Here is a 23,946-nt window from a genome sequence, read left to right as displayed (position 1 = left end):
ATGAATTCCTGGGCTATTTTACAATGGTCCTGAGTTTCTGCCTGCTCAGTAGTGACTGAAGACTGGGAAATAGGCTGAGGCAAGCAGGCTGGTCTTTCTTTGGTTTAGGCATCTGTTTAGAAAGTGCACCTCAGTCCATGCTCCCACAGTTTGTTCATGCACAACAGCTGAAGAAGATACACCATCTCCCTCACTAACCAATGCCTGGACATCAGAAACCAAAGCTTTTGGATCTAAATGTTGTTGGCACTGTAGAAACCAAAACTATACAGCCTGCTGGTTTACTATCAAATTTTTGAATGTAACTCCATCGACTGCACTTTTGTCGAACACGAAAAATCGAAAACGGTAATGTCGAACTCCAAAAGCCAACCTAGGAATGGGTTTTAACATGGGTCGAGATAGGGGAGAGGTTTGTAGTTCTCGACCCATGTTCAAACCCATTCCTAGGTTGGCATTTGAAGTTCAACATTACCGTTTTTGATTTTCCATGTTCGACAAAAGTGCAGTCGATGGAGTTACATTCGAAAATTTGATAGTAAGCCTAGCCTGCCATCACGGTGGACTCCCAAGGGGTCATGCCAGAGGACTCAGGCCTAGCAGTCAGACTAGGGGGATGCATAAGTGCCTCACCTGAGTCATCACAGTCGAAAGTGAATGCAGAATGATCACAGTCATCTGCTGAATCCTTTTCCTTCAGATTTTTGCCTTTGTGTTTCTTCAGCAAGATAGTGGCTGAAGCTGAGGTATGAGAAGCAGAATGAAATGGGTTTGAGGACTCCATGTGGGCTGTGAGAACTTCGTCCATATACGCTTAAGAGTCTTAGCGTGAAACATATCACAATCCTGACAAATAAAAACATTGAGCTGAGGTCGCAAACAAAAAAGAGAAAAGGAATGAAAAGTCTTTATGCAAAATTTGTTTCCCACACTTCAAGCAGTTATTCTTCCTTGTTACATATTAATCAGAAGAAATTTTTCTCCAATTGGGTATTTATCTGAAAGTAAGTTATTTATTTATTTATTTTTTTAATTTAAATTTGTTGACCGAAATTCTGGAGCAAATGAGCCAACTAACAGACTGAGAGCGTCTGATAAAACACAGTAGAGCAATGGACTGTATGGCTAGAAAGAACTGATGATGATGTTGATGGATGCCTCTCTAATACCCTGAAATCCAGGCATGAGTCCTTGAATGTCCATTGGCTAGGGATGACTCAAAGACTCTGGAAATCAGGCTGGTCACATGCTTCTGCATGGTAAGAAGACCCAAGAATCATTACTGCAATACTAACTATGAAGGAGATCTCGCAATACTATTCGGTCTTTCAGAAGGCCCTCTGAAGTGGTTGACAGATGAAATTATGAATTATTACTACAGATTCATTCACTGATACTATACTGCTCCAAAAAAAGGCTGGAACATGTCTGGTGTACTCAAAACAGTCTCAATCTAAATGCAAAAAAGTGCTGCACAGTAGTGTTCTGCAGAAAACTATTCCCACATCATATGTTATAAGTGGTACTCCTCTTCCAACAGGTGCAGTTGCAAGAGACCATGGTATTTACATGGACAACTCTCTCTCATATGATCAAAATGTTTCTACCATATTTAGAAAATCCTTCTATAGTGGCCGTATTAATTTCTAGAATATCCTCATAATCCAACAAAGTCATATTATCACTATACTCTTCCCATATCAGACCCATCAGCAAATACAATGCCCCCTTTAGTACGTACAAGTCCAAGCATACTGCTCAATTAGAAAGGACCCAACAACTTTTAATATAAAGTATTAAAATGTCTTAAACCCTTCAACTACTCAGACAGATCAGATTAGCACAACTCTTCGTATACTCAGCAGTCAACCAATTGCTCCAAAGTGACCCATAAGTCACTTTTTGAGGAATGAAAAATCCAAACCTACCTGCCCTCATTTCTTTATAAAGCCAGTGGCTCTACAAACTCATACTAGGAACCAAAATTTACAGTGAAAAACAAAACTCACTGAAGGGCTAGGTTCCTAACTCAATGTATTCCTATCCTTCCCTTCCTGTCATCAAGACAAGCTTTAAAGGCAGACAGAGTAGTATTTTGCTTAACCTGTAGTTTCCACTATAGGTCAAGCAAAGCATTACTTGGTCTGCCTTTAAGGCTAGTCTTGATAATTGGAAGGGTAAACATAAATATACAAGACAGTTATCATGTCTGGTCCTGCTTGATTTAGGGGGTGGGCACTATTAAGTATTTGCAAACAGTGACAATACGTTTAAAGTGTCTACTTACAGGTATTTATAACTAGGCATCTAATGGCCCTGTGAAGACCTGCCTATATTCCTAAGTAGTGATCATCTAATCCACAAATTAGTTACTGCACAGTTTCAGTGGGTCACAGGCAAACACTGGTTTAACACAAAAAATTATTTACAGCATGCCATGAAATAAAAACTTTTCAAAAAGCCAAAACAAGCTCACCTTGACCTTCTTTGATAAGTCCTTCTCAGCATACAGCTTATTCTTCGGACGGTCAGTAAACCGGTACTCTATCTCACCATCTACAAAAGTATAAGGGTCACCAGCATCTCCCAAACTGTCAACCACTTGAGGTGTCACATCCAAATGGTCAAAGTAGCTCGTTGTCTGCATCTTACCCTGCCTCTGTTCTTCCAAGATCTTGAATCTCTTATTGGGTTGTGCCAAAAGTCTAGAGTTAAAAAAGCATGTGGGTAAAAGTGAAAAAAAATATCTTCTTATTAAAAACAAACTTATAAGATTTAAAAAAATAAAGAAAGGTTTACAATATTAAGATACGGAAAAATCACAAAACATAATGAAGTGTATTTCAGATTGATGAAAGACTACTGATTTAATAAGCAGTCCACCACATCTCATCTGCTGGTCAGCATACTCTGTTGCTACAGGAAAACAAAGGTTTATGAGAAACTTACCATAAGTACAGTTGTGTGAAAAAGTCACACAGCAGTACCATTTACCACAGATGGGAATTAAACAACAAGAGGATGACTACCCATTTGGACTACCAGGGCTTTAGGCATCCCTAGGACTGACTGTTCTCCTCTCTAAGCCATAAACATCAATCTGAAACTGGGAAGAAATGGAAGACCAGCCTGCTCCATCTTCAGTTCATTTTTTTGTGTGAAAGGAAGAGTAGTCTCCTCAGCAAATGTGGCTGTTAGTACTGGCTCTATGGTCAGATATGCCCCATAGTAACCAAAGGTGGTGCCACAGACAGTGTTGATGAGAAATAATTAAACTATCTCAAAAACGAAGGGAATGCACACCAAAAAGGCAAAGTGGGACAGGGATGAAAGTCCACACTGCAGCAGAGAACCCTGCATACATATTATACTGCTACAGTGAGTTTATTACACAACAGCACTGCATTCTTCATTCATCACAGACAGCAAAATTATTAAAGAAGTGACCAACCACAGGCTATGAGTTAGCATGTCAGCTGGTCATCAATGGCAAGACTTGTTCTATCTGTGAAAGAGGAATTTAGCTTGTAACACTTAAAAATGCATACATGGAGAGCCACACAGTTGCCTCACAGTTGAGTTGTATTGGCTCCAAAAGAATGAACCCTCACATGTTGGCTCAGTGGTTTTCCATGGTAATCAGAACAAACAGCAATATAATTTGCCAGACACTTGGCCAGGATTTGTTTTGACACTGGTCTGGCTTGCTTCCTTTACTTAATGGAAACAAACAAGTAATCAGAATGTCTAAACTCTGGTTTGGACTGAACAGTATCAAATTTACACGTAAACAGTCAGTAAGTGCAGTAACATCTCTGCTTTGTTTTGTGCTTTTGGAAAAATACTGGTAGCCTGTCAGCTTATCAGCTTAGTTCAGAGACTGTACTGGGCAAAACAAATTAGTAATTGCAGCTTGTCTTAATGAAAAGTAAAACAGGACTCTATCCCTACTGGACCTTATAGCTTAGACATGTTGCATGCATGCAGACATACTAGCTATCAAAAAGATTTTATCTCCCAAGACCGAAACTTTACGACACAGTTACTGGCTGACTCTAAAGATGGTTGAGTTAGTTTTTCAACAATAAGGTAAAGTTCTCAAGATGGAGAAAACTGTTTCTCAGAGTTGGAATCACCCCATCTTGAAGAACAATTTAACTACAGGTAAGGCAGAAACAGGAGGAGCCATGGCTAAGCAAGATGAAGTAGCAGACAGGTGGACTTTCACAGAGATGTAATCCTCTCCTGTATTAAGCAGTAAGATTAAATCATTCCCTCCAGTACAGCTCTTGAGTATGTACCTTAAACTCTCAGTGGGTGTGGCTTGAGCCTTTAAAAATGGCATTATCACCTTACAGTTCAAACAAATATTCATATCTTTGGAACCATAGGTGTTAAAACTGTAAATGGCAAACTATTCAGGATAAATTAATCTTTACGTTAGTGGCATTCATTCAGTTTGACTGGATTTTATAAGCCAAAATAAAGACAGTGAATACTAAATTTGTAATGTTGTATAAACAGATTATGATATCTCAGCAAGCATTCAAGCCAAGACACACACTGCCAGCAGGGTTTTCTTTATATAGCTGTGAGCTTCCAAATGAGGTTATGCTGTTCTATCTGTGTTACCTGAATGTTGATATATTTAAATAAATATGAAAGTTATTACAAGACAAATAAACAGAATACAAATAGTATTCAATATCTCTTTAGCTGAATTAGACAAAAGTCAAACATCAATGCAATTGTGTTTCCCATCATGTATGCTTCAACATGAAATCTTTTGATACCTTGTATGTAACATGGTTTTGGAATTAGTAATGCAAATATGAACAAGCAATATTTGATGCCTAGAGACGCAGTAGGAGTTAAGTGCAGAAACACCTGGAGGTGCACTAAGATTTCCTGAACTGAAACTTTTTCTGCTCTGATTTGGGAAGATTCACACCAGCAGAACCTCTTCCATTTGTCCAGGTAGAATTTCCAAGGTGAAGCTCTAACTGCCTCTTCCAGAATGGCTCACCACAGCTGTTGGTTAAGCCCAGTGGGAAATATGTGAATCTAGCCGCTACACAGTCCAATAAAATACCACCTGGAGAATTAAGCATCCAAAAAAACAACTTAAAAGAATGTAAATGCTGCTGCTGCCACAAATGTTGACAACTCTGGATCAATTTAAAATAACTGACAATGCAGGATCTATGCAGTCAACCCGAGCCTGCTGAGAGAGTGAGATGTACTAATATGCTCTCCTGGAAGTGCTAGCAGAGTACAAGACAAAGGGAGCGCAAGGAGTTCCTCTTTAAACATCTGCATGAGAAAGCATAATCAGAACACTAGCCCCGCCTTCCCTGCTTTTACTAAGACAGTGGAATAAGAGAGAAGACATACATCAGATCTTGTCACAAATCTAGGAAAAGCATTACATGACCAAGTCTGTTTGCGAGGGATTCACTGTAGGGTAATTAAAGAGAATGCAAAATGTTCTATTTCTGGCAGCCCCCAACATGGGGTTAAAAAGAGGAAAGCCCACGGGGCAAGTCACCATTTGTGAGGACTGGTAGAGATCTGCTTAAGTGGCTGGCCAGAAAATTCTCCTCTAATGGGATGGAGACTGCCCGCAACAAAAAAATTGTTCGGACAGCTGTTCCAAGTGATTGCTACTAATCTATTAAAGTGATAAGAATTGGTGCCACCTACTTGTTTGACTATCACATGTCCACGGTGTTGTTTCTTACTATTAAAAACACTCCTAGCATCTACACATTGCTAAAGACCTCAACAGCGTAAACCAGTGTCAGCATTTCCTTAACATTGCCCATATGGGTCCACCTTCCTTGCACCTTAAGGAAACTCGTGCACTCTCCAAGCTTGGTCTGATGCATTCACCTACAGATTACAATCATCCTATAGAGGAACAAAGCACATTTTTAAACTGAAACAGATATGGTTTACCAACCTCATTTCTCTTTGACAGTGACTCAGCAGGTAACAAATACTTGCCTTTGTGGCTACAAAAACAAAATACTGTGGGTTCTAGCCAGTGCCGCGACACAAAGGGATAACATCTTAACTACGGCTCAGGTGATCCATGTTTGATTAGTTGCTTGGAAGTCTGAGACACTGGCAGGAAGGGATGGGCATGTATTCTCTGCAGAGAGGCTTGGTCCATAGATGGGAGTGGCCCTCGGAAGTAACGGGAGGGAGTGAGGGGGGTGGGGATCAATAGATAGGTCATAACTGAAAAATCCACTGGTGGAAACAGTCAATTGCACATCTTAGGGCACCCTTAGGTTCCACACTGGCCTCAGCCTTAGAACATAGAGACTCCAGGAGCTGTAGGAGAGGCTGGTACACCCAGTGATGGGCGAGGACACAGGCCAAAGCCAAAAAGAATAAAGCAGAAGGGGAACAAAAAACAAAAGGACTACTGATCTGTTCCAAAACCAGTTGCTTAGATTAATTTTCCAAGACTGACATCGTACAGTAGGACAAGAATTAAAGGGGCTTCTGCACTTATGAAGTGCTGTCCTACTGAAAGGATGTTAAACTGACGTTGCATCTACCTGAACTGGTGGTAGCTCAAGTGGATGTAAAAATTCCATAGCATTTCGTGAAAAATAAGTTGAATTTGTATGATGTCTTGCACAAACTTCCTCCTAATGAGTACAGAGACCTTCTCAGGTCTCCCTTGAGAATGGGCCACAAGTCTAGTGGGACTAATACAGTCAGCAAAACATACATACATGAATACATACATCAATAAGTAATGGCCAGGGAGACTTCCAAGATAGCTGCATGCTGAGCAGGTTGATAACTGAAAAAAATTAAAAAAAAAAACTGTAAAAGTTATCAACTTGGGAAAAAATAACTTACTAGCTAGTGATTACAATGAATGGATGCCAGCAAAGAAGATACTTGGATAAAGTAAGAGGGAAACAAAAAGAAAAGAAGAAAAATCTCTAGCTAAGAAGAATCTTGCAGCTGTTCAGGAAAAATCAGTTCAAGTGTCAGCTCGGGTACAGCAGATGGCATCTAGCAGTTTAGAGGAAAAAAATAGATACATTTACTTAGATGGGGCTAAAATATGTGAAACACTGAAGGAATTTATAAGGTCAAATAACAAAAGGCTAGTAAAAATAGAAGAAAAGTACAGTTGTGTACACTTACCATAAATGTAGATGTTCGAGTGTATTCACTGTTGCAGTCGCCACACGGGTTATCTGCCTGCAGGTTGACCTCAGTCGGCCCCAATACCAGAGTCTTGGGATTTCTTTGTCGGATGCTGTCGCCTCTTCCATGACGTCAGGTCATCAGGGGTATAAAACAGGCAGCCGACGCCATTACATCAGTTTTTCTTGCCCCAAATGTCAGAAGCCCCCCAAACAGGAAGCTAGTATACAGTGTGGAACACCACCAGTAAAAATTAACTACCACTGCCATTAAAAATGGCCATAGAGAGGACAGGTAGAAGGATAGAGAAAACCGGGGGGGGGGGGGACCAGGACTGCAACAGTGAATACACTCGAACATCTACATTTATGGTAAGTGTACACAGCTGTACTATGTTCTTCATGTTTCACTGTTGCAGTCATCACACTTGGGTTGATTCCCAAAGCTAAGGAAGGGTGGAGGCAGTCAATAAGTGTTAGGGCTGGCTAGCAGGCCTTGTAAGACTGCTGTAGCAAATCCAGCTCTGGATTTAGAAAAAATAGATAAGTGGTAATGATTGGTGAAGGTGTGTACAGAACTCCACATTGCAGCTTCCAGAATGTCCCTGGTAGGGACTCCTCTGAGAAATGCTTTAGAGGTGGAAGTAACTCTAGTGGAATGTGTTCTGATCCCCTGTGGGGTAGGTTTTCCATGGTGCTTGTAGCAGAAATGGATGCAGTGTGCTATCCATTAGGAAATAGTTTGCTTTGAAATGGCCTTGCCCTCTGCCCCTGTAGCAAAGCTGACTAGAAGCTGGTCAGATTTTCTGAAAGGTTTAGTCCTGTCAAGGTAGAACCGGAGCTGTCTGCGCATGTCCAAGGACTGCAGGATCCTTTCCCCTTTATTCTGAGGATTAGGGAAAAAGGTTGGTAAATGGGATGGACTGGTTTAAAGCCACACTGGATAACACCTTAAGCATAAAGGACGGGTTAGTCCTGAGGGAAACTCTGTCAGCATGGAAAATAATGAAGTGTTCCACGGACATTAGTGCCTGCAACTCAGACACTCTTCTTGTTGAAGTTATGGCTAAAAGCAAGGCTGTTTTTCAAGAGAGGAATTTTAACTCTGCTGAAGCAACAGGTTCAAAAGGGGGAAGCGTGAGCTTTTCCAGTACAAAGTTAAGGACCCAGGCAGGGGTGGGTGCTCTCCTAGGGGGCCTTAAGTTGTTAGCCCCTCTCAGGAACTGTTTGATGAGAAGGTGAGAAAATAGAGGTGGCTCAGTATTATAATGAGCTGAGATGGCAGAGGTATGAATCTTAATGGAGGAGAAGGATAGGCCTCTGTGGAGTAGCTCTGCTAGGTAATCCAGGATTTGAGGTAAGGATGGCACTGCTGTATCCTTTCCTTGAGACTGATTCCAAGAGCAATATCTTTTCAACTTTTCAGCATAGGATTTCCTACTACTAGGCCTTCTGACCTCAAGAATGACATCCAGCACCTGTCTGCTGAGGGTTGTTGGTGGTGTATTCAGAGGATAAGCCAGGCTGCAAGGTTTAGGGTTTGCAACTGCGGATGCAAAATCTGTCCCTCATGCTGAGACAGCAGGGAAGGTGTCTGGTGAAGGTGCCAGGGTGGCATTGTTGTCAAGACTGCGTAAGAGTGGGTACCAGTGCTGGCGTGGCTAGTCTGGGGCAATAAGAATTGCCTTTGGCCTGTCCTGTTTGATCTTGAGTAGTACTTTTGAGAGGAGGGGCAGAGGGGGAAAGGCATAAATTGAGAGGTTTTCCCATTTGAAGGATAGGGCATCCACCTTCCAGGCCCTGCTGTGAGGGTTCCTGGTGCGGAATTTACTCAACTGGTGGTTCTTGGGGCAGGCAAAGAGGTCCACCTCCGGTGTCCCCCACCGCTGGATTAGAAGGTTGAAGGTGCTGAGCTCCAATTTCCACTCGTGTGGGTCTAGGAGACTTATGCTTAAGTCGTCTGCCAGTGAATTTTGTTTGCCTAGCAGGAACTGAGCTTGTAGATGCACTTGGTTGCTCAAGGCTGTGTTCCACAGGGTCATGACCAACCTGCAGAGTGGGTAAGAATGAGTTCCCCCTGCTTGTTTATGTACCACATAACTGTGGTGTTGTCTGTTTTTATCAGCAAGCTGTCCTGGAAGGGTTAGGTATTTGAAGGCTGTCAGAGCATTGTGTACAGCTAGCATCTCTTTTTGATTGATGTGCAGAAGAATTTGTCCTGGGCTCCACTTGCCCTGAATGCATTTGCCTGCCATGTGAGCTCCCTATGCATAGTCTGATGCATCTGTTGTCAGGGTTTGCTCAGCCAGGGGTTGAGCGAAAGGCAGTCCCTTGTTGTGGTTGCATGTTTCTGCCCACCAAAGGAACTCTGCCCTTAGACAAGGTATGATAGGAATGACTGTTTCCAGGTCCTGAGAATGTTGGCACAAAATACTTTTTAAGTACCACTGAAGTTTCCTCGTATGCAGTCTTGCATATGGAATTAGCAGAATGCATGAGGCCATAAACCCTAGGGTTTGCAGTATTTTCAATGCAGATAGCTGGGTTTTGGTGGCCATTTGTTTGAAGTAGTTGGTCAAACAGACCTGTTTTTCTGGAGTGAGAAATGCCACCTGGGAAGCTGTGTTCAAGCTTGCTCCCAGGAATCCAATTTTTTGACTGGGCACCAGTTGTGATTTCTTTTCGTTGATGGTGTACCCCAATGAAGTTAGGAGTCTTTTTACAAATGCCAGGTGCTGAAGTCGCAATTCATGACTGTCCACCTGAATCAGGCAATCTTCCAAGTATGGGAAAATTTGGATATTTCTCTGCCTGCAGTATGCAATGGCTGGAGCCAGGCACTTTGTGAATACTCTGGGTGCAGTAGATACGCCAAAGGGGAGTGCAGAGAACTGATAGTGTATACAGCCTGCCCTGAAGTGCAGATATTTCCTGCAAGACTCCCTTATGGGGATGTGCAGATAAGCTTCTTTTAAGTCTAGGGTAACTAACCAGGCATCCTTGGCCAGCATAGGGAGAAGCTGTTGCAAGGTAAGCATTCTGAGTTTTGGGACCACCAGAAAGGTGTTGAGAATTGATAGATCCAGGATTGGGTGCCAAGAGCCCTCTTTTCTGGGCACCAGGAAGAGTCTGGAGTAGAAACCCTGTCCCCTTTGTTCTACTGGAACAGACTGAATAGCCCTGACAATGAGCAGGGAAAGTACTTGCTTTTGAGCCTCTGCCCATTGGTTTGGAAGAAGGTCTTGAAACCCGCTTGGGGTTGGCAGTGAATGGAAGTAGAATCTGTACCCCCTGGGATACAATGTTAAGGACCTATCGGTCCTGAGTAATGGACATCCAGTTTTTTGCATGAAGGGCAAGTTTTCCTCCTAGGGGCGCAAGTAATTGGGCAGGACTGGGAAGGATAACTGAAAAGTCATTGTGAACTTTTTCCATAAGGGGGTGGCTTACTACTCCCTGTTTTTGAGGTGGGGCACACCATTGTTTAGATCTCTGCATACCGATACTGTAGTCTGGGTTTTCTGTTTCTCCTGGGAGGCCTGGAAGTGGCTGGAAAGAACCAGTTATTAGAAGGCCAATGCCTACTGATTCTAGGTGGTTGCACTTGTAAGAATTCTTTAACAGTTTGCATAGATTTAGCTTTTTCTTCCATCTTTTTAAGAAACTCTTCTCTTTGGTGCCAAACAAACAGTCCTTATTTAAAGGAGTGTCTAGTAGTTTTGATTTGACATCATCTGGCAAGGTTTGTTCCTTCAGCCAAGCATGCCTTCTTAGTACAGACACAGTGACTGCAGCCCTGCAAGATGCTTCCAGGGCATCAAAGCCACACTGCAAAGTATGCTTACTAACTTGGTTTGCAGAATGCATTAACTCTTGTAAATCTTTATTTTCTGCACAATCAGGAAGTAACACCATTTTTTGTTTAATTAGTTCCATAATATGTTGCTGGTACTTCAACATGTGAAACTGGCAATTCAATGCCCCGATGGCAAGAGTTGCATTGATATATACCTTCTTACCCCATCTGTCTAAAGCTCTGAAATCCCTGTCTGAAGAGGTAGGGTTTTTTGCTGTAGTAGCCTTAATACCTTTAGGTCCCTGGGAAATGGTCTCTGGATTCGAAGTAGGATTCTTAAAGAGAAATTTGTGAGAATCAGGTACTCTGTAGTACCTGTCAGGCTTTCTAGGGGCCGGTGGTAAAGTGTCATGAGTAAGACTGGATTCCATGAAGACATCATCTACAACATCCAGGACAGGGAGTATAGCTAGAGGCCTGTGCTGAGGCAACTCTAAAAAATCTTTGAGTCTCTTTTTGGACTAAGGGTAGTCCTGGCATTCCCAGCGGAAATGCTCTCTCAAAGTATGCAAGGTTTCACCAAAAGAAAAAATCCTCTGGAGGGGAGGCAGAAGGAATGGATTCCTCTGCATCTGAATCCTCACAGGTTGATAAGTGTATGTCCTGGTAATCAGAAGGGTAAGAGTCATCGGACTCCTGGTCTGTAGAATCAGAATGAAACTCGATTCTTTGTCTCTTAGCAGGGGAAGGCTGGCTTCCCCTAATTAGGGTAATAAGGTCTTCAGCCATTCTAAGCATTTGTTTTTATGGCATGGGAGCTTGAGCATGTGCTTTGGCTGTCGGTTTTCTAGGCATAGTACATACTCTGGGCCTGAGAAACTCAATAGTTTTTGCTAAAAACGAAGTTGTAGGTTTAATCTGAACATCGGTAGGTCGGAATACACCCTCAGAAGCCGGTGCCTGCACAGCGGCTCCAGACCCATCCAAGGTAGAGACATCTGCAGGTTCCATACTCGAAGAAGCATCTTGTGGCATACCAGACTCCGAATGTGTCTAAGCAGAGGCCTGCGAATCTGTAGAAGCAGGCATCAGGGGATGCAAAGGTGCCTCACTGAGTACCGGCGGACTGGTGACTAGCTTAACGGAAACGTCTTTGGCAGTTTTGGACCAATGTGGTCTGTCTTTATCTTTACTTTTTTTTGGAAGATTGGTAGTCGGGTGGCTTATCGAAGCCATCTTGAAATATGGAGAATGACAGTGAAAGAGTTTAGCGACAAGGATAGCCCGACGACTAATGGTTCGGCCGTTACACAAGGCACAAAACCAACAGGGAGGAATGTCGTGGTCTGGCCCTAAACAGGTGACGCAGTAAGAATGAAAATCTCTGTGAGGTATTTGCTTACCACAGGCAAGACAATTGTTAACTTTTTCTGACATTGGTTAGAGCAAGAAAAAAGGATCCCTAACGGGGTACTTAGCTTTAGAAGACTTCAGGTTTGAAACTTGAAAAACGAAAATTTCAGGTAGCGGCCGATTGGCACTTGCAAACTGCTTCTGCTTCGAGCTACTTCTTGGCAAGAAAGACTGATGTAAAGGCGTTGGCTGACTGTTTTATACCCCCGACGACCTGACTTCATGGAAGAGGTGACAGCATTCGATGCAGAAATCCCATGACTCTGGTATTCGGGCCGACTAAGGGCTACCTGCAGCCAGATAAACCAAGTGTGATGACTTCAACAGTGAAACACGAAGAACATCTTTAAATACTTTTTCAGATGAACTGATAAAATGCAAAAATCCAAGGCCGAAATGAAAAAAAGTCTGGCTGGTCATGAAGCTTCTCAAGAAGAGCTGTTGCAAAAAGGGTTCTGTTATGGCAGCTAAAGATATGTGGGAAGAAACTAATAAAAAGATGATACAAAAAACTGGAAAAATGGAAGCTCTAGATTATGGATATGAATAGCAAAACATAAGCATTGAAAATGTTTTCCGTCCTCTTAGTCTTACATACATGTCAGGTATGCTTTTATTAAGTAGAATGATACTGTAGCAGTGACCCACCATGATAAGGATCAGTAAATGCTCAAATGCAAAACGATGCTCAACACCTATGGTCACCCCCTCATTGGTCAGATCTGACCATAAGCTAATCACCCTTGACATCCACATCTCACCCCCACACCCCAGTAAGGAAACTTCCGTAAAAAAACTTCTCCAAAGCCAACTTCATGCTACTCAAGTCAGAAGTGACAAACTTCATGACACCCATGCAGACGGGAACTGAAAGTTCGACTGCTGAATCCTACACTAAGGCACTGTATGAGCAGATCCACTCGTGCATGAATCGTGCCTTCCCCAATAGAACCAAGACGCTCTCCTCCAAAAAAAGGAAGCCAATCTGGTGGTCTCTTGCCATAAAAAACTTTACAACAAAAGGAAGAAACTGTTGCAGAAAAGAGGAAAATCCCAGGATGCAAAAAACTCCCTTACCAGCCTCAGTAAGAAGCTGAGATCCCTCATAAAATCCTCCAAAGTTAGTTAAGAAAATAATACTGCCAAAGATTCCAAAGACAACCACAAGGCATTCTATTAGCTATGTCAAGAATCTAAATGGCAATGCTCAGATCTGCTCTGAGCTACAACAGAATGGCATTAAATATACTGACCCCAAGGATACTGCCAACATACTGGCAGATCGATTCAGTGCAAACTTCACCCCCCTCTCACCCCCTAAAGGACCCATTTCAATACCAAAAGATTGCCGAATTCCGGTAATAACGGCCACACAGGTAAAAAAAATGCACTCTCCAAAGCTAATAATACAGCATCCACGGGACCAGACGACATCTCAGACTGTGTACTACATGAACTACAACATGAACTGGCACCTCACCTAAGTGTCATGTTTAATCATAGCCTCATCTCAGGCTTCGTGCCCACTGAGTGGCGCACAGCTACAGTTATCTCACTCCACAAGGGGGGGGGAACTACTGCCCCATCATTCTGACAAGCCTGATCTGCAAGGTCATGGAACGTATTATCATGGAACTTATAAACAAAGATATTGGCAACCTTCAAACACTGGACCCCATGCAATTTGGGTTCGTGAAGGGCAGATCATGTCTCCTGAACCTGATTGACTTCTTCAAATCAGGTCTCCAGAGCCGTGGACAAGGGTAAGGTGGTCCACACAGCCTATCTGGACCTCGCCAAGGCCTTCAACACCATCCCCCACTCTGGAATCATAGATAAACTTACTAAGCTGGGCACTGATCCCTACATCACTCGACAGGTTGCCAACTGGCTTACTGGCAGAACCCACACTGTAAAAGTAGCTGACTCCAAATCCAGCTCCAGACAAGTGACAAGTGGAGTACCTCAGGGATCAGTCCTGGGACCGCTCTTGTTTGGCATCTACTTCACTGAAGTACAGGCCAACACTAAGGGACTCTGGCTAACAAAGTTCGCAGATGACTGCAAACTGGGAGCCATTATTGAATCCCCAAATGATGTGGATATTCTATAAAAGGGCCTTACAGAAACAGATGCTTCGTGCCAGAACCATGGGCTCAAGCTCAATGCCAAGAAATGTATAGTTATCCCCTTTGAGAAAAAACATGTACCCATGAATTACCACATAGGTGGCAGTACACTAAACACTGAAAGTGTGATAAGAGACTTAGGGTCACAGGTGGACAGTGGTCTCACCTTCGATAACCATATTGCCACAACAGTCAGGAAATCCTTGTATGTGGCACACCTCATCACTAAGGGCTTTTTATCCAGAAAAAAGGAGATCACTGTCCCACTGTACTAGTCCCTGTTTTATTTTATTTTTCTTCTATTCCGCAAATGTTCTAACTTAAAGTTTACCAAGTGTAAAGAAGAGGCTCAACACTTCAGTTACTTTCAATGCTTTACTTAGACATCAAAATTCATATTATTATACAATACAATACAATAAAAGAAAAAGAAAGAACATCACCGGTTAAACTATGAAACTTAATTAGAGTCTTTCAATGACTGGGAAATCCCGGAACAGTCAGAGACCGAAGATTAGTTCATCTGGAAGCATAAATCCTATGCGGTGTGTCCATCTGTAGGTGAGATTTCAGTCTGCTGTCTGGAAAATCCCTTCTTTTATGCAGGCAGGAAAGTAATGTAAACAACTATACATGACTTTAGGCATGCATCCCTCAAGCTGATGTGGCATAGTGACTGGGTGTTGGCCAGACAACCAGACACCATGCACATTTCAAACTTACACATTCCAAACCTAATATAACATTCTGTTCCCATAACACATCTGTTACTGCATAGACATGTGAAATTGCACACATTAGCACCCTAATATCTGCTACTAGATAAACAGATACCATGCACAGCACATTCCAAACTTAATACAAGATTCTGTTCCCATAACCTTCCTGACATCTGTTACTGCATAGACATGTAAGATTGCACACATAGCTGTTCTAACAAATTCATAACTGGACTGTTTTCATGACTGGATTCAATGAAGCTATCCTTCAAGCATATATCTCACCAGACATGTCACATTTGTATCACAATCCCTCATTAGACCCATTATAGAATACAACAACCCATTTGGTATGTACCTCTCAAGACATCTGCAACAACTGGAAAGGCAGCAGAAATACCTCACTAAAAAAATCACAGGCCTAAAGCAGATGCCCTATGCTGACCATCTAAAAAAACTCTACTTATACTCTGTCGCATATCGTCTACTCAGAGGCGATCTCTGCTTAACATACAAGGCCATGTCAAACCCAGAGCTGTTGGACATGCTCCCTCAGAGACACACGCTCCAGGGATCTAAACCTTGTCATCACAGTGAAAAAAAGATGCTGGAGGGATAGGTTCCTGACCCAGAGACTCCCCAGACTCTGGAACAGACTGCCCATACATGTCAAGCAGAGAGCCTCTTTGGCCCTTTTCAAAAGGAACCTTGATGATTGGATGGCAGATAAATTCACCCCGGGGATCACATCAGTTGCCTTGCAAGACAGGGATCCAGGGAAGTAAATACCGTGGGAAGAAATAGCCAGGGAATTGTTATGGCTAGGCTTGTATAAGCCCTAAGGTCGACAGCCTAATACCAACTTATGAACCTATGAAGAGATGTAGTGGATGATAACTAATAGTGCTGAAGGAATTTATTTGGAAGGGGAAGAAAGCAAGAGCTAAGTGAGATAAGCCAAACATCAGCATAGAACAAGGTAGTTAAGGGTTACCTGATTTGAAGGGGTACTTTAAAGATAAATAGTGAAGGCTCGTATAAATAACTCAAGCAGATGGATATAAATAAAGGTGGAAGAGGATGACAATGAAACTGTGAGAGATTGAGAGAAAAAGAAAGACTACAATTTTGTATTCAAGTATTTAATGAAAATAACAGTAACCAAAGACAATACTACATTAATAAAGTGACAGGATCAACTGTAAAGGTACTTGTCCTCTACTGTAAACAAAAAAAAAAAAAATGTCATACTTTCAGAAGATGGAGACTGGAAGTCTGGTTACAGGGAGGCATTTCTGAAAGCATCATCAAATGCAGGGGAGGAGAGGAAGGCCTGGGCTCATCAGTCACATTCATTTTCAGACCCATTTTCTGGACATTAGACATATCTTTTCATAAGACTGACGGTTTCATGAAAGGAAACCTCTTTAGGTGGACCCTATAAAGAGACTATCCCTCAGCTGTTTTATATCTCATGGTAGAACACTTCTGCACAGCACATGCTAATTCCCTGTCCTTCTCCTTACTAATGTCCATGTCAGATAAGGGATCCAGTGAAGCAAATCTACATGAAGTGCTAGTCTCCACAGTAGGGACTGAGTGGGCTGCTGGTCCTTTGCCATGCCAGCACACACTCCTCTGAGAATATGTAATATAAGTAGGCTGAAACAAAAAAAAACAGTCTGAGGGAAAGTATATACATTCCGCAGCAACAAACACCACTCTGTTCTGGTGGCTTAAAATATTTCAGAAAAAAGTGGCTACTTATAACTGAGTTTCCTGCATAAAGACAGGGAATATTCAGTGGGGGCAAGACCATCCTCTGGGGCCTGTCATGTGCAGGCAAGCTAGATGCTAGAGAACCAGTGTCTAGCTGTGATGCATTACTAATTTCTGGTGTGGCCTAGTGCAATACTGACACAGCACTACCCCACACTCTAAGCCTTGAATGGTTTCAACAGGAGGTGGTACAATAAAAACAGGCATTGGCAACGGGTGTCTATCACATGGTACCTCCTTGCAGATACTGCAAAAAAAGAAACAAAGAAGGTGCAAGCTGCTCTATCCTTGTTACCCAACATCTTCCTGATATCTCCAATACGGTAAAGAGACGGGGCAAACTTGGAGTCATCCAGAGCTCTGGAAGTTGGACTGGATGGGTGGACATCCACCAGTGGCTAAATTGTATTCTGTGATGAATGATACTGTAGCAGTGACCTACCATGATAAGGATCAGTAAATGCCCACATACAAAGATCACTGCTACAGTAAGCTTTATCATAAATTGGTATTTACAGCAGGTGGCTTGTCCACCCATCTGACCAAACTTACAGAACTTCAGATGCCCTCAAAGTGGCGCTGACCTCCTCTCTATACAAAGGACATCTGAAGGGATGCTGGATATAATACAGAACGCAGTCTACATCAGAGTGTGTCTGTGTGTGTGTCTGTGTACAGGAGACTGAAGTGTTACCAGCAAATGGGCCTGTCAGTGTGTACGTGTTGGGCAGTACTGAAACAGTTTGGCACTCAAATTATTTCCTCTCCAAAATGTTTGTGTTTTGGTGCTTTGTAGTAAAAAAATGGAGAGAGCCTCTAAACACACAGTATTCTGAATATTACAGGGCTTGAGGGAGGGAGCCTGCACTGCAGCAACAATTGTTGTACTCTAAGTCTACTGCTACAGTGAGTTGCTCACAAAATTGTGCTACATTTATCTTAAGGATCACTACTGCAATGTTATCCATCATTAATAAGAGTTGTACTATTATGGTGCATATTCTGACCACAGGTCTAAGGTGGAGAAGACAACATGCCATGCCAGAAAGCAGCAGTAAACCTTGCTCTGCTTGTGAAATACAACTCTAACTTACAATGACTAGAAAAAGTGTGCATGGAAGTCCAGGTAGTTGTTATAACTAAGTAATCTTTGACCTGTACATGAAGACTTTCACCACAACAGAGGCAGCAAAATTTGGGGATGTGGGAGAATTATAGACAGAAACGAACAAAGCTATTAAAGGGCTAATGGGGTCACTAAGGCCTTATGCATCCTATAATCCCTAACTTTCCAAATTTAAATATATGCCACAAGTGCCAGCTGAGCTACGTAATTAAACACCCCCACACACCCACATGGGTCATAACTATAACACAGACAGAAAACCCAATAACTTCAATATGGAAACTTTTACTTTGAGCCTGCTGCAGATCAGCTGGGTACCACATAAAACTCTTCCCCTTGATGGAGTAGACAAATATAATACAATATTTCTAAATACTCTGACAGAGCAAGCACCAAAGCACCATTACAAACCAAAAGAGTTAACAAACTAGCCCCATGGTTAGCTAAAAAAAAAAAAAAAACTCAAAGCTTGAGAGAAAAAAGCCTGGACACCATGGCTACAAACCAAGTCTCAAACATCACTGCAACAATACAGGCAAACAAGAAACCACAGCAAACGGTGCATAAAACAAGACAAAAAAGCTTATTACAGCAATACCCAAAATTCATCATCAACCAATCAAAAAAATCTGGAAATCAATAAACACATTTCTCAGTCCTGGCAAATCAACTCAAACCAGCCTATTCCCACCAATAACTTCCAAAGCATTGCTTCATAGTTCACCTTATGTTTTATAAGTACAGTATCCTCCCTACTACAAAACTACTACTACTAATCCAGCCATCCCACCCCAGTCACGTAAGCCACAACATACCGTCAACTCCAGTACCAACACCAACAATTTAAAAATACATATGCAACCTTACAACAACCGTTGCCCCTGACCAAATTCCACCTCAAACTCACTGCAGACAGCCTTGCATATTCAGTCTCTATTCCAATAAATCCCTCTATTTAGGAAAAATATGTCCCCACCTTATGGAAAAAATCCGATATAATATCCCTTCATAAAGGACGCTCATCAACCAAGCTCACAAACTATAGACCAACTGCCATTCTTTCACCCTTATCCAAAAGATGTAGTCACTCTCAACTTACTGCATATATTACTTCTCATAATCCTTTATCTCTCATAGCCTTCTTTTAGACTCAATCATAGTACAACCACTGCCCTTCTAAAGTTCACAGATAAAATAAATCACAATAAAAATTCAGGTCTTCTAACCTCAGCCCTATTTCTGGATGGATCCAAGGCATCTGACACAATCAATAAAAAACTCTCATAACTAAACTCTCCTCCTATGGACTACCACCCTCCACACTTAACCGGTTTCTTAGATGCCTCACTTATAAGTCCAAGCAGTGATACGGCAAAATGATTTCTCCTCTTTCCTTCCTATGTCCATCATGGCTCCATCCTAGGACCACTAATGTTTAACTTATTTATTAATGACCTAAACATGGCAGCCAAAGAGGGTACCATTGTACAATGCGCCAATGAATCCACTCTAGTATGTGCTGCTAGGACACTACCCAAGCTCTAAATATTTACCCAGAAAGACTTCTACAGCTCGACAGCTCACAACTCCTGACTCTAAAAAAAAAAAAACTACTACTGTTCACCCCCAACTCTCCTCTCCTCTCCGAAACTTACATTTAACACACAGTCATCCAAGACCAATGTAAAACTAGTAACCCACACAAAACTACTAGATGTGATTACAGACCACCTAAAATTTTATCTCTACCTTCAGCAAGCTATAAGGAAGACACACCAAAAACTAGGCTGCCTCTACAGAGTAAAATACTACCTTACTGACTCTGCTAGACAAAACACAGCCACTTCTTTCCTACCTTGTTATATGCCTTTCCCATTCTAACCAATCTCATTTCCTCTCTATCAGCTAAACTATAACAATGCTACAATAAAGTACCCAAAGTCACAACCAAAGAACAACGTAGAGCACATCGCAGAGTCTCTCTAAAACAACTAAACTGGTTCAAACTAAATACTTCTCTATTGCACTCAATTTTATAACCTTCAAACTACTGCACAACCCTGAACAATTTCCATCTCTTCACTCCATCACTCAGTCTTACACTACTAAGAAACCTATAGGCTCCACTGAGAAATCACTATTCTCCATAACTACACAAACAAAGCAGGACAATCCAGGCATTCACAATGTATTGCTAAAAGCTGGAATACCATCCCAATCCACTTAAGAACAGTTTGCAACCTAAAAACTTTATATGCTATCTGAAGCAACATGTGACAGATAAATGCATCTCCACCTGCACCACCCCTGCTTTAATTGGCACTAATATAGCTACATGAATTCATGACTTAACTCTCTATGGCTGATGACATCCTTTTGCAAAAATCAGCAAATGAGATCTGGGGTATGTTGGGGGTTGAGGCATTATGGGTAAGGGAGAAACTCAAGAGCATTTTGGTTACCATGAGCTTTAGTAACGACCGAGTTGGACCAAACCCAACAGTTGAGAAGAGAATGAAAACTGACGACATTGGATTTAAACATTGTGCATGCTGCTCTCCCTTTTTACAGTGTGGCCTACTAAAGTTCTTGATGAAGTGAGGGAACCATTACCAAACTATGGATGTCTGAAGCTCTATAGTCTGTCAGGAAGGACAGATATCCACCTGTGACTGATGTTCACTCTTAATGACACTTAACCACTGCAATGATCCTTCTGACATTCATCTACAGCTTTGCAGAAATCAGACCATTTGGGTTTAAAATTGTCACTGCATGCAGCAATACACAGAAAAGACAGCTTATTTAACAGCATTCATTTCAAAATGAACTGATCTTCATTTCTGAAATAATGAAAGCATTTCTAAATTTCATTTCGGCAAGCCTTACTACAGAGTGGCATATGAAAACACTAATGACTGCATAGTGGGAGACCCAGGCATACTTACTTTAATGAAATAAAGTATAGTTGCATGGGCACACTTACCATAGCAGCATATCTTTGAACGGGAGAAAAAGTACAGTTGTGTATGCTTACCTTAAATGTACATGTTCGAGTGTATTCACTGTTGGAGTCATTACATTTGGGTTATCTGCCTACAGGTAGCCCTCAGCTGGCCTGAATATCAAAGTCTTGGATTCCTGCGTCAGATGCTGTCTCTTCTTCCATGACGTCAGGTCGTCGGTATAAAACATGCAGCCAGCGCCACTACATCAGTTTTTCTTGCCCCAGATGTCAGGTGCCCCCACAATGGGAAGCAAATATATGTATGTTACACCTCCATCAAAAAGCAAATACACCAGAAAGCTTAAAACAAAGAGGATAGGTAGAGCCAAGAGAAGTCAGGAGGTTGGAGGGAGGGTAACCAGGACTGCAACAGTGAATACACTCGAACATCTACATTTATGTTAAGTGTACACAACTGTACTATGTTCTTCATGTTTCACTGTTGCAGTCATTACATTTGGGTAGATTCCTAAAGCTAAGGAAGGGAGAAGAAGTCAGAGAGCATTAGGACCAGTTATTAAGCCCTGCAGTAGTGCAGTGGCAAAACCAGCTCTGGATTTAGAAAAAAATAGGCATGTGGTAATGCTTGGTGAAGGTATGAACACAGCTCCAGGTAGCAGCTTCTAAGATGTCCCTGGTAGGGACCCCTCTTAGAAAGGCTGTAGAGGTAGATGCAGCCCTGGTGGAATGTGATCTTATCCCCTGTGGGGTAAGGTTTCCATGCTGCTTATAGCATAAATTAATGCAATGGGCTATCCATTTAGAAATGGTTTGCTTTGAAATGGCCTTCCCCTCTGCCCCTGCAGCAAAGCCAACTAGCAGCTGTTCAGATTTTCTGAGGGGCTTAGTCCTGTCCAAATAAAATCTAAGTAGTCTGTGCATGCCCAAAGAGTGCATAATTCATTCTCCTTTGTTTTGTGGATTAGGAAAAAAGGTAGGCAAATGAATGGACTGATTTAGGGCCACACTATTCACCACCTTGGGCATAAAGGAAGGATTGGTCCTGAGGGGAAACCCTGTCTGCATAGAAGATAATGAAGGGCTCCATTGCCATGAGGGCCTGTAATTCAGACACTCTTCTTGCTGAAGTGATGGCTAGAAGGAAGGCTGTTTTCCAAGAAAGGAATTTCAACTCTGCAGTTGCAGCTGGTTCAAAAGGAGGGAAAGTGAGCTTTTCCAATACAAGGTTAAGGTCCCAGGCTGGAGTAGGGGCTCGCCTGGGGGGGGGGTTAAACTTTTTAGCCCCTCTGAGGAATTGCTTTAACAGGGGGTGAGATAAGAGGAGTGGTTCAGTATTATAATGTGCTGAAATTGCAGAGGCATGAATTTTAACTGACAAGAAGGACAGGCCCTTGTGGAGCACTTCTGTTAAGTACTGAAGAATATGAGGTAAACTGGGCACCGTAGTGCCCATACCCTGGGTCTGGCTCCAGGAACAATATCTTTTCCACTTTTCAGCATAGGATTTTCTAGTACTAGGTCTCCTTGCTTCCACAATGACCTCCAGTACCTGATTACTGTGGGATGCAATTGGAGAGCTCAAGGATTTAGCCAGGCTGCAAGGTTCAGGGTTTGAAGCTGAGGGTGCAGAATCTGGCCCTGAAGGGTGTCTGAAGGTAGGTGCCATGGATCCAGCAGTATCATGCTGCGCAAGAGGGGGTACCAGTGGTGGCGTGGCCAGTCTGGTGCTATAAGAATTGTCCTTGGTTTCTCCTGTTTGATCTTTAGCAGAACCTTCGAGAGGAGAGGCAGAGGGGGAAAGGCATAAACTGAGAGGCTTTCCCAGATAAAGGACAGGGCATCCGCTTTCCAAGCTTGACTGTGGGGAGTCCTTGTGCAGAATTTGTCCAACTGGTAGTTCTGGGGGGAAGCAAACAGGTCTATCTCTGGCGTCCCCATTTGTACCTCAAGAGGTTGAATATTTTTGGTTCCAGTTTCCATTCATGTGGGTCCATGAGGTTTCTGCTTAGGTCGTCTGCTAGAGAATTTAGCTTGCCTGGCAGGAACTGAGCTTGTAGGGACACTTGCTAGCTCAAGGCTGTGTTCCACAGAGCCATGGCTACTCTGCAGAGGGGGTATGAGTGGGTTCCCCACCAGCTTGTTTATATACCACATAATTGTGGTGTTGTCTGTATTTACAAATAAATGTCCTGGAAGGATGTAGTCCTTGAAGGCTGTCAGGGAATTCTGTACAGCTAACATTTCTTTTTGGTTGATATGCAGGTGCATCTGACTCGGGTTCCATTTGCTCTGAATGCACTGCCCTACCAAGTGAGCCCCTCATGCATAGTCTGATGTGTCTGTAGTCAGGGTTTGGGCGGCAGGGGGTAGATTGAAAGGGAGCCCCTTGTTGAGGTGGCAGGCCTCTGCCCACCAAAGGAACTCTGTCTTTATAGAAGGAATGATAGGAATCATTGATTCCAGGTCCTGAGAATATAGACAGCATAGGCTTTTTAGATACTACTGTAGTTTCCTCATATGAAGTCTTGCATATGGAATTAGTAGAATGCAAGAGGCCATGAACCCCAGGGCTTGCTCCAGGTACGGGTATATTTGAATATTTCTCTGCCTGCAAAATGCAATGGCTGGAGCTAGACACTTTGTGAATACCCTTTGCGCAGTAGATAAGCCAAAGGGATGTGCAGAGAACTGATAGTGCATGGAGCCTGCTCTGAAGCATTGGTATTTCCTGCAAGATTCCATTATTGGAATGTTCAGGTAAGCTTCCTTTAAGTCTAAGGTTGCCAACCAGTCATCTTTGCCTAGCATAGGAAGCAGCTGTTGGAAGTGTTAGCATTTTGA

The 23,946-nt window shown here is 42.5% G+C and overlaps 1 protein-coding gene across 4 annotated transcripts in view; it reads right to left on the bottom strand.

Moving 5' to 3' along the window:
- Positions 1–23,946, bottom strand: part of MED13L (mediator complex subunit 13L) — a 3,068,540-nt gene that overhangs the window by 1,109,480 nt on the left and 1,935,114 nt on the right. For all 4 annotated transcript variants that reach the window (XM_044068259.1, XM_044068260.1, XM_044068261.1 and 1 more), the window contains exon 11: positions 2,477–2,705. In XM_044068259.1, the coding sequence (XP_043924194.1) occupies positions 2,477–2,705 (229 nt within the window). The remainder of the gene's footprint in view (positions 1–2,476; positions 2,706–23,946) is intronic.

Source organism: Protopterus annectens, chromosome 4.part0 (assembly GCF_019279795.1).
Source record: "Protopterus annectens isolate FY-2018-M chromosome 4.part0, PAN1.0, whole genome shotgun sequence".
In the NCBI taxonomy this organism is placed as follows: Eukaryota; Metazoa; Chordata; order Ceratodontiformes; family Protopteridae; genus Protopterus; species Protopterus annectens.
The sequence above is the reverse complement of the archived record's forward strand: the minus strand, read 5'-3'. Positions and strand labels throughout refer to the sequence as shown.